At 45.8% G+C, this 12,375-nt stretch overlaps 1 protein-coding gene across 1 annotated transcript in view; it reads left to right on the top strand.

The window, feature by feature from the left end:
* SLC26A3 (solute carrier family 26 member 3) overlaps positions 1–10,236 on the top strand; it is a gene marked incomplete at both ends in the record, with an annotated part of 32,603 nt that extends 22,367 nt beyond the window's left edge. The window contains 3 exons of the mRNA XM_083366538.1: positions 158–391; positions 1,636–1,690; positions 10,007–10,236. Coding sequence (XP_083222664.1) covers positions 158–391; positions 1,636–1,690; positions 10,007–10,236 — 519 coding nt within the window. The remainder of the gene's footprint in view (positions 1–157; positions 392–1,635; positions 1,691–10,006) is intronic.
* Positions 10,237–12,375: the final 2,139 nt, after the last annotated feature.

The following is a 12,375-nucleotide window of genomic DNA, read 5'->3' as shown; positions in this document are numbered from 1 at the left end:
CAAAAATTGTGACTGATCTTTCCTTCACATCTGTCTACGTACAAAAGACGCCACTCAGCCTTCAATTTCAGAACTGGCCGGTCAAGTGTTCTGATTTCTCTTTTCGTGGTTAAGAAGCGTTCCGAACATTTCCCTTCTTTCTTTCTTTTTCATTCAGAAAGGTTTTCTTTGTACCATCACTAATGCGACTGACTCAGATGAAGAGCTGGACAACAACAGGGTTGAAGAACTGAATCAGCCCATAAATATGAAGGATTTTCCAGTTCGGATAAACTGGAACGCAAGTTTGCCTCCCAACATCAGCGTTCCAAGAATTGACGTTCATAGCGTCATTCTTGATTTTTCAGCAGTGTCCTTTCTGGATGTTTCAGCTATGAGAATCATCGGAGAGGTAAAATTGTGTGTGTGTGTGTGTGTGTGTGTACATGTACATATACATATACATAAAAGGTAAAGGTTCCCCCGCATATGCGTGCTAGTCGTTTCCGACTCTAGGGGCCGGTGCTCATCTCCGTTTCAAAGCCGAAGAGGACGTCTCCGAGGTCATGTGGCCGGCATGACTAGACGCCAAAGGCGCCCGGAACGCTGTTACCTTTCCACCGTAATGGTCCCTATTTTTCTACTTGCATTTTTACGTGCTTTCGAACTGCTAGGTTTGCAGAAGCTGGGATGAGTAACAGGCGCTCACTCTGCTACGCGGCACTCGGGATTCGACCCGCCAAACTGCCGACCTTCTGATCGACAAGCTCAGCGTCCTAACCCACTGAGCCACCGCGTCCCATACATATACATATACATATACATATACATATACATATACATATACATATACATATACTTATACATATACATACAGAGAGAGAGAGAAAAAAAATATTGCTGTGAGCTGCGCATAGGTGTCAGGAAGGGCATCCAGCTAGTAAGTGCTCAGCTCCTCTCAGTCACCCACACTCCACCCCAATGCAAGGGTTTTTAAAAGAATATAAAGATTGAGTTCACTCAGGATGAACTGTTCATGGATCCTTGTGTGTGGGTGTGTGGGTGTGTTTGTACACACACAAACACACATATGAGTGAACTCAATCTTTACAGAACAGAGTTGGAAGGGACCTTGGAGGTCTTCTAATCCAACCCCCTGCTCGAGAAGGAGATCCTGTACCTCTCCAGACAAATGGTTATCCAATCTCTTCTTTAAAAAAATCTCCAGTGATGAAGCACCCACAACTTCTGGAGACAGCTCAACGTAAGGAAACAAGATCTGAACTTGTTTCTCCCAAAGCTTAGCCTTTCTTGTCCCCAGACTACACAGAGATAAAGTACAATTCACAAATACTCATTCGTTGTTACTGCTAATCACACTGGTAGCAGGCAGAACTGCAAGAATGTTATGCTGGTGGCTATTATTATATTTATATAGTCAGGGCTTTTTTTTCTCATAGAACGCTCAGAACGGAGTTCCGGCACCTTTTTTGGATGGAACCTTGTAGGGTAGGCAAGGCAGGTTGTATGACGTGTGTGAGTTCCGGCACCTTTTTCTTTTACAAAAAAAGCACTGTATATAGTTATTATTCTGCAATTATTGTACATGCCTTTGTCTGCCTAGAGTTAAATATAACCCATTTCTCTTTTTAACAGACTTTGAGAGAATTTATCCGGGTTGATGTTGAAATTTATATCGTGGGCGCACATGGTAAGGCTCTTTCTAAGTGACTGTTTTGATCTTTTTACTGATGCCCATGTAAAACAATACTCTCTCTGTGTGTGTGTATTAGTGTGTGTGTGTGTGCATGTGTATGTGTACATGTATATATATATATATATATATGTGTGTGTGTGTGTGTGTGTGTGTGTGTATACAGGTGAAACTCGAAAAATTAGAATATGGTGCAAAAGTTCATTTATTTCAGTAATGCAACTTAAAAGGGGAAGCTAATATATGAGATAGACTCATTACATGCAAAGCAAGATAGTTCAAGCCCTGATTTGTCATAATTGTGATGATTATGGCGTACAGCTCATGAAAACCCCAAATCCACAATCTCAAAAAATTAGAATATTGTGAAAAGGTGCAATATTCTAGGCTCAAAGTGTCCCACTCTAATCAGCTAATTAAGCCATAACACCTGCAAAGGGTTCCTGAGCCTTTACATGGTCTCTCAGTCTGGTTCAGTAGGAATCACAATCATGGGGAAGACTGCTGACCTGACAGTTGTGCAGAAAACCATCATTGACACCCTCCATAAGGAGGGAAAGCCTCAAAAGGTAATTGCAAAAGGTGGATGTTCCCAAAGTGCTGTATCAAAGCACATTAATAGAAAGTTATATGGAAGGGAAAAGTGTGGAAGAAAAAGGTGCACAAGCAGCAGGGATGACCGCAGCCTGGAGAGGATTGTCAGGAAAAGGCCATTCAAAAGTGTTGGGGACTTTCACAAGGAGAGGACTGAGGCTGGAGTCAGTGCATCAAGAGCCACCACACAGAGTCGGATCCTGGACATGGGCTTCAAATGTCTTATTCCTCTTGTCAAGCCGCTCCTGAACAACAAACAATGTCAGAAGCATCTTACCTGGGCTAAAGAAAAACAGACCTGGTCTGTTGCTCAGTGGTCCAAAGTCCTCTTTTCTGATGAGAGCAACTTTTGCATCTCATTTGGAAACCAAGGACCGAGAGTCTGGAGGAAGAATGGAGAGGCGCACACTGCAAGATGCTTGAAGTCCAGTGTGAAGTTTCCACAGTCTGTGTTGATTTGGGGAGCCATGTCATCTGCTGGTGTTGGTCCACTGTGCTTCATTGTCCAGGGTCAACGCAGCCATCTACCAGGAGATTTTGGAGCACTTCATGCTTCCTTCCGCAGACGAGCTTTATGGGGATGCTGACTTCATTTTCCAGCAGGACTTGGCACCTGCCCACACTGCCAAAAGCACCAAATCCTGGTTCAATGACTGTGGGATTACTCTGCTTGATTGGCCAGCAAACTTGCCTGACCTGAACCCCATAGAGACTCTATAGGGCATTGCCAAGAGAAAGATGAGAGACATGAGACCGAACAATGCAGAAGAGCTGAAGGCCGCTATTGAAGCATCCTGGTCTTCCATAACACCTCAGCAGTGCCACAGGCTGATAGCTTCCATGCCACGCTGCATTGAGGCAGTAATTGCTGCAAAAAGGGCCCAAACCAAGTACTGAGTACATATGCATGCTTATACTTTTCAGAGGTCCGATATTGTTCCATGCACACTCCTTGTTTTATTGATTGCATGTAATATTCTAATTTTCTGAGATTGTGGATTTGGGGTTTTCGTGAGCTGTACGCCATAATCATCACAATAATGAGAAATCAGGGCTTGAACTATCTTGCTTTGCATGTAATGAGTCTACCTCATATATGTTGTGATTCAGGGTCAGCCTGTGGGTTCAGCAGTTGGGTCGGACGACTCAGAGGAGGAGGAGGGGGGGTGTTGAAGACCTTGCTGATGATGTCCTTGAGGCTCTGCAGAGCCCTCAGCCGGGCCCCTCCCACCTGGTCACGATGGAGACCCAGCTGTGTGAGCCTGACAGCGTGGATGAAGATGACCCACAGCTGGCCCTGTTCAAGGACGCCCGACGCAGGAGGCAGTCAATCAGGAGTAAACAGAGGAAGGCAATGGGGCACCTCGGAAGGAGGCAGAGAGAGGCCACGCCCTGAACTGTATTTAAGGGGAATGTGTGGGAGGGCTGATTTGCTGAAGGCAACCGCTTGGATAGTTCCTGTTTCATAGCTCCTGTTTCATGGTTGGTGTCTTGTCTTGCTCTGTTTTATGTTAATAAATTTGGCAGGCTTTATTCCAGCCTCTTGCCGTTTGTAAAGGGGTTGTCCCTGCTTTTGCTGCAGGGCCTGTAGCAGGCTGGTACAGAGCAATATATTAGTTTCCCCTTTTAAGTTGCATTACTGAAATAAATGAACTTTTGCACGATATTCTAATTTTTTGAGTTTCACCTGTATATGTATGTGTATATGTATGTATACACACACACATATATATACACACACATATACACACACACACCCCAACACATATACACACATGCACATTTATATATTTCTATATTTATATTTTCTATATTTATATTTTAAAAGCTGCTTTTAAAAAAGGAAATAACTGCACTCCTAATGTTAGAAACCGCATTCCTGCAAATGTGATACCGAACACAAAAGAAAATATATATTTATATTTTATATATTTATATTTTAAAAGCTGCTTTTTTTAAAAAAAAAAAAGGAAATAACTGCACTCCTAATGTTAGAAACTGTTACATGTTTTGTGCCAGCCATGGCAGTTCCCCAAATAGGTCATCAGATGGAGCAAAGAGGCTTCTTTGCTCCCCTGCAGCAGCCCCATTGGCGAGAGAGTTTTATGGCTAGGGAGGGGCCGAGACCCCCCATAAATACCTCTGCCCAGGGGCTGCTTCTTTGTTCTAGCTCTGCTTCTCTTCCTATCTATCTTCTATCTTACAAGCATGGATGCTTCCATGCCATATAGCTCTTTTATATAACCTGTCGATGAATAAAGCTTCATAATGACTGCATCTATGCATTCTGCCTATTTCACTTTGGAAGCACCTTAACGTTCCATCGATCTCTTGTGAAAGCTGCTTTACAAGTTGGTAGCAGAGAGGATGGTTAAAGGGAACGCTTCCAAAGCCTGCAGCTAATGCCTAGATTTGAAACTGAAATGGATGGCCGGAAATCGCAGATTGTGACCAGGAGTCTTCAATCAAGATTAACAGCTCTAGCCCCTGAAGCAAGCCCCGCTCCAGGTGAGAGCACAGATGGCCTCCTTCTGCACGCCACAGAGGGAAGCTTGGAAGTTTTACAGTCCGCCCAAGACTGTCAAGATGCAGCAGAAGCGCTCCGGGCCCAACGCAAGCAACGCGTGGATCAAATGTCTACACCAGAATGCAAGGAACTGCTTCTAAAACTCCTTGAAGTACAGGAGACCCCACAAGCCTCTCCACGGAGGACATCAGTGCAGAAGGACTGTGAATGCCGGGTAAGCCCCCCCTCAGCCACCACGAGGCCCCTCAATATGGCGCCTGCCACCCTGAGTAACCCCGGGACCCCAGGGCTTTCGGTGCGAAATACCCTGCCTAACCGCGACCTCCAGCTTCCTGGGGCAACAGGAAACAAGATGGCTGCGCCCAGGGAGACCGCATGGCCCGGCACAGGAAGCAAGATGGCAGCCCCCTGTGCGCCCACATTTTCTAACAAAGAAAGGCCTCAACTTAGTCTGGAGGCCCAGCAACCCCTGGCATCCTGCCATAGCAACATGCAAACTCCTGGGCTCTCTCCAGCAGAAACCCTCGTGAGCTATGATGGCAATAAGACTGCTCATTACCCCCCAAGGCCCCCGACCCTCTCTCCGGGGCCCCCAGCCTTCCCTTCGCCCCCGCCCAGGCGCTCTCCTTACTTGGCCTTCGGGGGGGGGTTGGCCCCCTCCTCCAGCATCGGCTTTAGCCATCCCCAAGGTTTTCAGGAACAGCGATGGGCTTCTCAACGCAATCCAGGGCCGGGGGGGCTCCAGGAAGGATTTCCAGAGCATTTTAAAAACCAAGTGCCGGCCGGCAATCTTGGGCTCCGCCCACCCCCTGATCACGTGTTTTCCGGACATGCCCAGTACGGGCTTTTTAACCCAGAAGGGGGGCCATCTGAAAATCAGAGAAATGTACCACCAACGCCCACTAGAGGGGTACCTTTACCATTTTTTTCAATGTCAACCTCCCAAATGCTCCAAGAATGGGATAATACGTTTCTAATTGCCACCCCGTTGCCTCCAAACTTTGAAAAATTGAAAATTGGGGGTGAGAACTATCACAGTTGGAATAGAAATTTGCAGGTATGTCTATTGAAGGATGGGATTCTTGAAATGGCCCTGAACCCACCACCTTTCCCGTGGAGCTCACGAGAAGAGTGGCTTCATAGACAGACTTTTTCCACTCTGATGGAGTCCATCGATGATAATATGTTCCCTAGCATTCCAGATGGACTCACAGCTTGTGCAGCCTTGCGCCTATTATACAATTTATTCAACAGCAAGAGCATGGGTTCTCTCACCAGACTCACAACTGAGTTTTACAACACAAGACTCAGGTTTGGGGCCAGCATGGCAGAACATCTTGGAAAATTAAAATCCCTCAGGGCGCAACTAATGTCCAAAAATTACCGAATACCTGAAGAGAACTTGGTCGCAGTTATTGTGGCTTCCCTGGACAAAAGTTGGAACAATTTTATTATTTCCCTGGAAGGGGGCAGGGATGGACCCATGCCTCTGTCCTACCTCGAGGGCAGACTCATTGACGAAGATAGCAGACGTAGACATACGGGAGAATACAACAGAGTCACCAGCCAGCCAGCCAGCACACGACACCGCAACTCAGAGCGGGTTAATGCTCTACTCAAGTGTTTCACCTGTGGCTCTGAGGGGCACCTCAAGAAGGACTGCCCCCATTTTCAACAAGGCCCCAAGCGTGGTCCCAATCAAGGTAGGGGCAAGGGACAAGGAAGGGGCCGTGGCGGGGCCAAAAGTACTAACAATCTTGTGTCTACCTGTGCCCCCACCACAAGAGCTGATAGCTCCACTGACTTATGGTTACTGGACTCTGGAGCTTCATCTCACATTACTAATATGAGTCAAGGTTTTAAAAGAGTAAAGAAAATGAAATCATCTGTCAAGGTGGCCAACGGTGATAAAGCTTTGGTTATTGGGGAGGGCACGGTTTCTCTACCCGGGCTTGGAAAAGTTGAAGGTGTCTTACACGCGCCCTCTATTGCCAACAACCTGTTGAGCATTATCAAGTTATGTGACGATGACGGGGTGGAAGTTTTATTTCGCAAAGGGGGAGGTCATGTCACCCGGGACCAGAGGGTCATTGGAAATATAGCCATCATAAATGATTTGCCATATTTCTCCCCCTTAGAAGGGGCCTCACAGACAACCCCAAGGCTGCTTAATGACCGCAAAGGTGAAGCGGTTGCATCCAAGCCCCCACAGCAAGGCAGTGTGGATAAGAAATCCCAACCTCAGCTGTCAACTGAAGCACCGCTCAAGGCTACCAAAGCCAAGAGGGTGTCAGTCGGGAAGCCACTCCACGATAAGTGTGCCCATATTTTGCACCGAAGATTAGGTCATGCAAGCTTCCCTGTGGTTAAAAAGATGGGAGAGTTTGCTGAGGGAGTCCAGCTCAAAGATTGTGAGGTATTCCTGGACTGTGCAATCTGTAAGAAGTCAAAGAGGAAAGCTGCGCCTATCCCAAAAACATCACTGCGTAAGACCCAATTCCCATATCAACTAGTTCATGTTGATTTGGTCGGGCCTTTCACACCATCTCTAGGGAAAAGTCAGTATTTTCTCACTGCAGTTGATGATTTTTCAAGGTACGGCCATGTGTATATCCTCACAGAAAAATCTGGAGCTTTTGATGCCATAAAATCACTCTACAACCTTGTAGAGACCCAGTATAAAACCAAGATTGCACAACTGCAGAGCGACCGCGGGGCTGAGTTCATGTCCCGAAAATTCCAGGACTGGGTAAAGCGTAAGGGCATCCGCCATTTTCTTACCGCGCCTTTCACCCCCGCTCAGACAACCTCCAAAGGAGAGGAAAGTCATTGGCACAAGGTGGGTTTACAAGGCAAAACCACTTGCCAATGGCCTCTACCTGTATAAGGCCCGTTTGGTAGCTCAGGGATTCGCCCAACGCTATATGGAAGACTATGGCGAGACATACTCTCCAACTGTCCGGGCAGAGAGCGTCAAGACCGCCCTCGTGACTGCAGCTGCTCTGGGGGAGGAAGTCTTCCAATTCGACATCCAGACGGCTTACCTCCACGCCAAATTGGACCGGCAGATCTACGTGAAGGCCCCTCCTGGCTACCAGCAAGAAGGGGAAAATACATGGTTACTTCACAAAGGGTTATATGGTCTCAAACAGTCAGGGAAACTATGGTATGACTGCCTTAGAAAAAGTTTAGAACGAGTTGGTTTCACTGCATCCCGTGCAGATAAATGTGTTTTCACACGCAACTCAAAGGGTACCACAGAAAGGGTGTTAGTTTATGTGGATGACCTACTATATGTAGGACCTGACAAGGAAGGGTGTGATGAATTTGCCAAGGCCCTGGAAGAAAAGTTCACTTTGAAATCTTTGGGGCGGGTTGATAAGTACTTGGGTGTGCATATTTTGGCCACTAAGGGGGGGTTCGCTCTATCTCAAAAAGAAAAGATAGAGGAGTTATTGGCCAAATGCAAAATGGCAGAATCTAATCCTACGCACAGCCCAATGCAAAGCGACTTTTACAACCATACTCACAAGGACGGTCCTGAGTTCACAGATAACACGCTTTACAGATCTGTGATTGGCTCCTTGCTATATATCAGCAATTGGAGCAGGCCTGACATAGCTTTAGCTGTAAATCTATTGTCCAGGCATGTGGAACACCCAAAGGAATTCCACTGGACTGCTGTTAAGAGGGTACTTAGGTACCTCAGGGGCACGACCGATGCCCTCCTTGTGCTGGAACCAGAGAAGGGGGAGACGGCCCAGCTCTCTGCTTACTCAGACGCAGACTGGGCTGGCGACACCAAAAGTAGGCGGAGCACTTCTGGTATCCTCATATTGCTAAATGGCTGCCCAATACATTGGCATGTTAGGCAGCAAAAATTTGTTTCTTGCTCCACGGCCGAGGCTGAATATGCCAGCCTGTCAGACACGGCCAATGATTTGACTTGGTTCAATGAGCTGATAACGAGTATCTGGGCAGCTCCTCCTCTGCCCATCCAAATTCTAGAGGACAACACAGCTGCCATTGCAATCTCGGAGGCTTATGCAGTAGGCTCTAGATCTCGCCACATAGACATACGCTATAAAAATGTCAGACAGCTTGTCAAAGAGGGTTTTATACGTGTAGAGCACTGTAACACAGTTGACCAGATAGCTGATCTGTTCACCAAACCTCTTCCCATTGACCGGCACAACCTTCTGTGTAAGCGTTTGTGTTTGGCCTTCTGAATGTTTTTATACATGTCTATGACACCTGCTTGCCCCTCACACACATTCACTGGTCCCTGTCATTGGCTGGCAAGAAGGGGAATTGTTACATGTTTTGTGCCAGCCATGGCAGTTCCCCAAATAGGTCATCAGATGGAGCAAAGAGGCTTCTTTGCTCCCCTGCAGCAGCCCCATTGGCGAGAGAGTTTTATGGCTAGGGAGGGGCCGAGACCCCCCATAAATACCTCTGCCCAGGGGCTGCTTCTTTGTTCTAGCTCTGCTTCTCTTCCTATCTATCTTCTATCTTACAAGCATGGATGCTTCCATGCCATATAGCTCTTTTATATAACCTGTCGATGAATAAAGCTTCATAATGACTGCATCTATGCATTCTGCCTATTTCACTTTGGAAGCACCTTAACGTTCCATCGATCTCTTGTGATAGCTGCTCCACAGAAACTGCTTTCCTGCAAATGTGATACTGAACACAAAAGTAAATACATGGAACAAATTAAATGATGCCGATAGTCCTCCATTTATGACCACATGAGTACAAAATTTCTGTGGCTAGACAAAACAGTGGTTAAGTGAGTTTTTGCCCCATGTTATGACCTTTCTTGCCACAGTTGTTAAGTTAGTAACACGGTTAAGTGAAATCTGCCTGTCAGATCACATGAGCCTGGGTCACGGCAACCGTCATAAATACAAATCAGTTGCCAAGCCTCTGAATTTTGATCATGTGACCACAGGGATGGTGCAATGGTCACAAAGTGTGAAAAACGGTCACAAGTCACTTTTTCCAGTACCGTTGCAACTTCAAACAGTCACTAAATGAATTGTTGTGAGTCGAGGACTACCTGTATTGTTTAAAAATCAGTCACAACATTTTCTAGGCCTGTAATTATGGTTTTTTCCCCCTCTTCCATCTTTCTTTTCCCTTCCCCTTTCCCCCCCCCCAATTTCCCCCTACGCACACATACCAAGAGGGTCTCCTGAAGAAGCTACAGAGATGTGGATTTTTCGATGACGAAATTAAGCCATCCATATTTTTTCTGACCATTCACGACGCCATTTTATCCATATTGATGAAGAAGGACGCAATCCCCCGCTCGTCAAAATTGGAAGCCATTACGGTGAGACTCTTCGTCCGTATAGTTCAAAAGCAGAACTTGGATCCCGGCATTTTCGGAATGCAAAAGGAAAAACGTCATTGAAGGAGGACTGGAACTTGGCCACCCAAAATTTTCATGGTGACGAGAACGTATCGGGGTTTCCCTTTACCGCTTGGATATCCCAAAGGTGCTTTTTTCAAGAGGCCACTGGACTTCCTTGTTTTTCTCTGAAGACGTTTCGCTTCTCATCCTAGAAGCTTCTTTAGCTCTGACTGGATGGTGGGGAACAGAAGGATTTATACTCCTTGCAGACGGCTGGTCATTTGCCTTCTTTTAGAGAGCCGTTGAGGTCACCTGGAGGCTTACCTGTATCCTCAGGGTCACCTGAGTCGTGCAAATGGGTGTGGAGCCTTCTTGGAACAGTTGAAAGGACTGTGTTGTGGACAGGAGATAGATGATGTCGGATCCCCCTCTGTTGAGAGAGGACTGTTCGGTTTTGACCTACCGTAGATGGCCTCTTTGATCCCTCTTTCAAACCAGTGGTCCTCTCTGTCCAAAAAGCACCTTTGGGATAACTATGACCTGGATGACTGAGAATCTCCATAGCCATGTTCCACTTAGGCTTCTAAAATTTTACAGCTACTTCTTGACTTATGACCACAATGGAGCTCCACATTTCTGTTGCTAAACAAGACATTTAAGTCAGCTTTGCCTCATTTTACGACGTTTCTTGCCATATCTGTTAAGAGAATCACTGCAGTTAAGTGAATAGAATAGAATAGAATAGAATAGAATAGAATAGAATAGAATAGAATAGAATAGAATAGAATAGAATAGAATAGAATAGAGGAATGAAGAATAGAATAGAATAATAGAATAGAATAGAATAGAATAGAATAGAATAGAATAGAATAGAATAGAATAGAATAGAATAGAATAGAATAGAATAGAATAGAATAGAATCTGAAAGGGACCTTTGAGGTCTTCTAGTCCAGCCCCCTGCTCAAGCGGGAGAACCTATACCATCTCAGACAAGTGACTGTCTAGTCTCTTCTTAAAAGCCTCCAATGATGGAACGCCCACGATTTCTGGAGGCAAGCTGTTCCATTGGTTTAATTGTCCTCACTGTCAGGAAGTTTCTCCTTAATTCCAGGTCGCTTCTCTCTTTGATCATTTTCCAACCATTTTTTCTTGTCCTGCCCTCTGGTGCTTTGCTGAATAGCGTGACCCCCTCTTCTTGGTGGTTAACCCCTCAGATACTGGAACTCTGCTATCGTGTCTCCCCTATTTCTTCTTTTCTTTAGACTAGCCAAACCCAAGTCCTGCAGCCATAACACACTTATTAATTGAATCTGGTTTCCCAATTGACTTTGCTTGTCAGAAGATGGCAGGTGTTTACATTACCCGGGGACACAGCCACCATCATATATATGAACCAGTTGAGAAGCCTCCAAGTTTAGTTCACATGACCACGAGGATAGTGCAGTGGTCATAAGTGTGAAGAATGCTCATAAGCCACTTTTCTCAGTGCCGTTGCAACTTCGAACGGTCACTAAATGAATGGCTGTAAATCGAGAACTACCTGAATTGTAGTAGTATGTATGTTTCTACTGTTAGTTTGGGTGGAAATAGCATTAATATTGGCATTCAGCTATTGTCAAGCCCCAGATAGCTTGCAAAATAGAACCACTCAGATTTCAGAAAGGCCCCTTTAATGCTAGCTGGGATTGAAAGTACAATCTTGAAAATTGTAAGAGTCAATTCCCAGGCAGTGTTAAAGCAAGCCAATCAAAGCAGCAGTGTCTTCTTTAAATGTTTCCTTTTGTTAGAAATTCTGTTTATATCTACCACCATAGCTCAAAACAAAGCGTACAGTCACCATGTGCTTTACTGCTTAACTGCTTAACTGTAACAGGAAGCAGGAAACACTACTGATGACAAAAGAACATAGAGTATATACCACAGGTCTGCAACCCGCGGCTCCGGAGCTGCATGCGGCTCTTTCAGTCGTCTCCTGCGGCTCCCAGTCCTCTGCCATGTGCAGTCCAAAAAAAAAAAAGTGGAACTAACAAAGTTCAACCAATCAATTCAAATATGCAGGGTACGTGCATATCTCGCCTTGGCTCCACTCTTCAGTCAAACCCTGTTCTGCGCATGCGTGCATGTACGCGCATGTGCACACATTTTTTGCGGCTCCCAGTTTTTCCTTTTGTGAGGGAACCGGTTCCGAGTGGCTCTTTC

The sequence above is a fragment of the Vipera ursinii genome, assembly GCF_947247035.1.
Source record: "Vipera ursinii genome assembly, chromosome: 6".
Lineage (NCBI taxonomy): Eukaryota > Metazoa > Chordata > Lepidosauria > Squamata > Viperidae > Vipera > Vipera ursinii.
The sequence above is the reverse complement of the archived record's forward strand: the minus strand, read 5'-3'. Positions and strand labels throughout refer to the sequence as shown.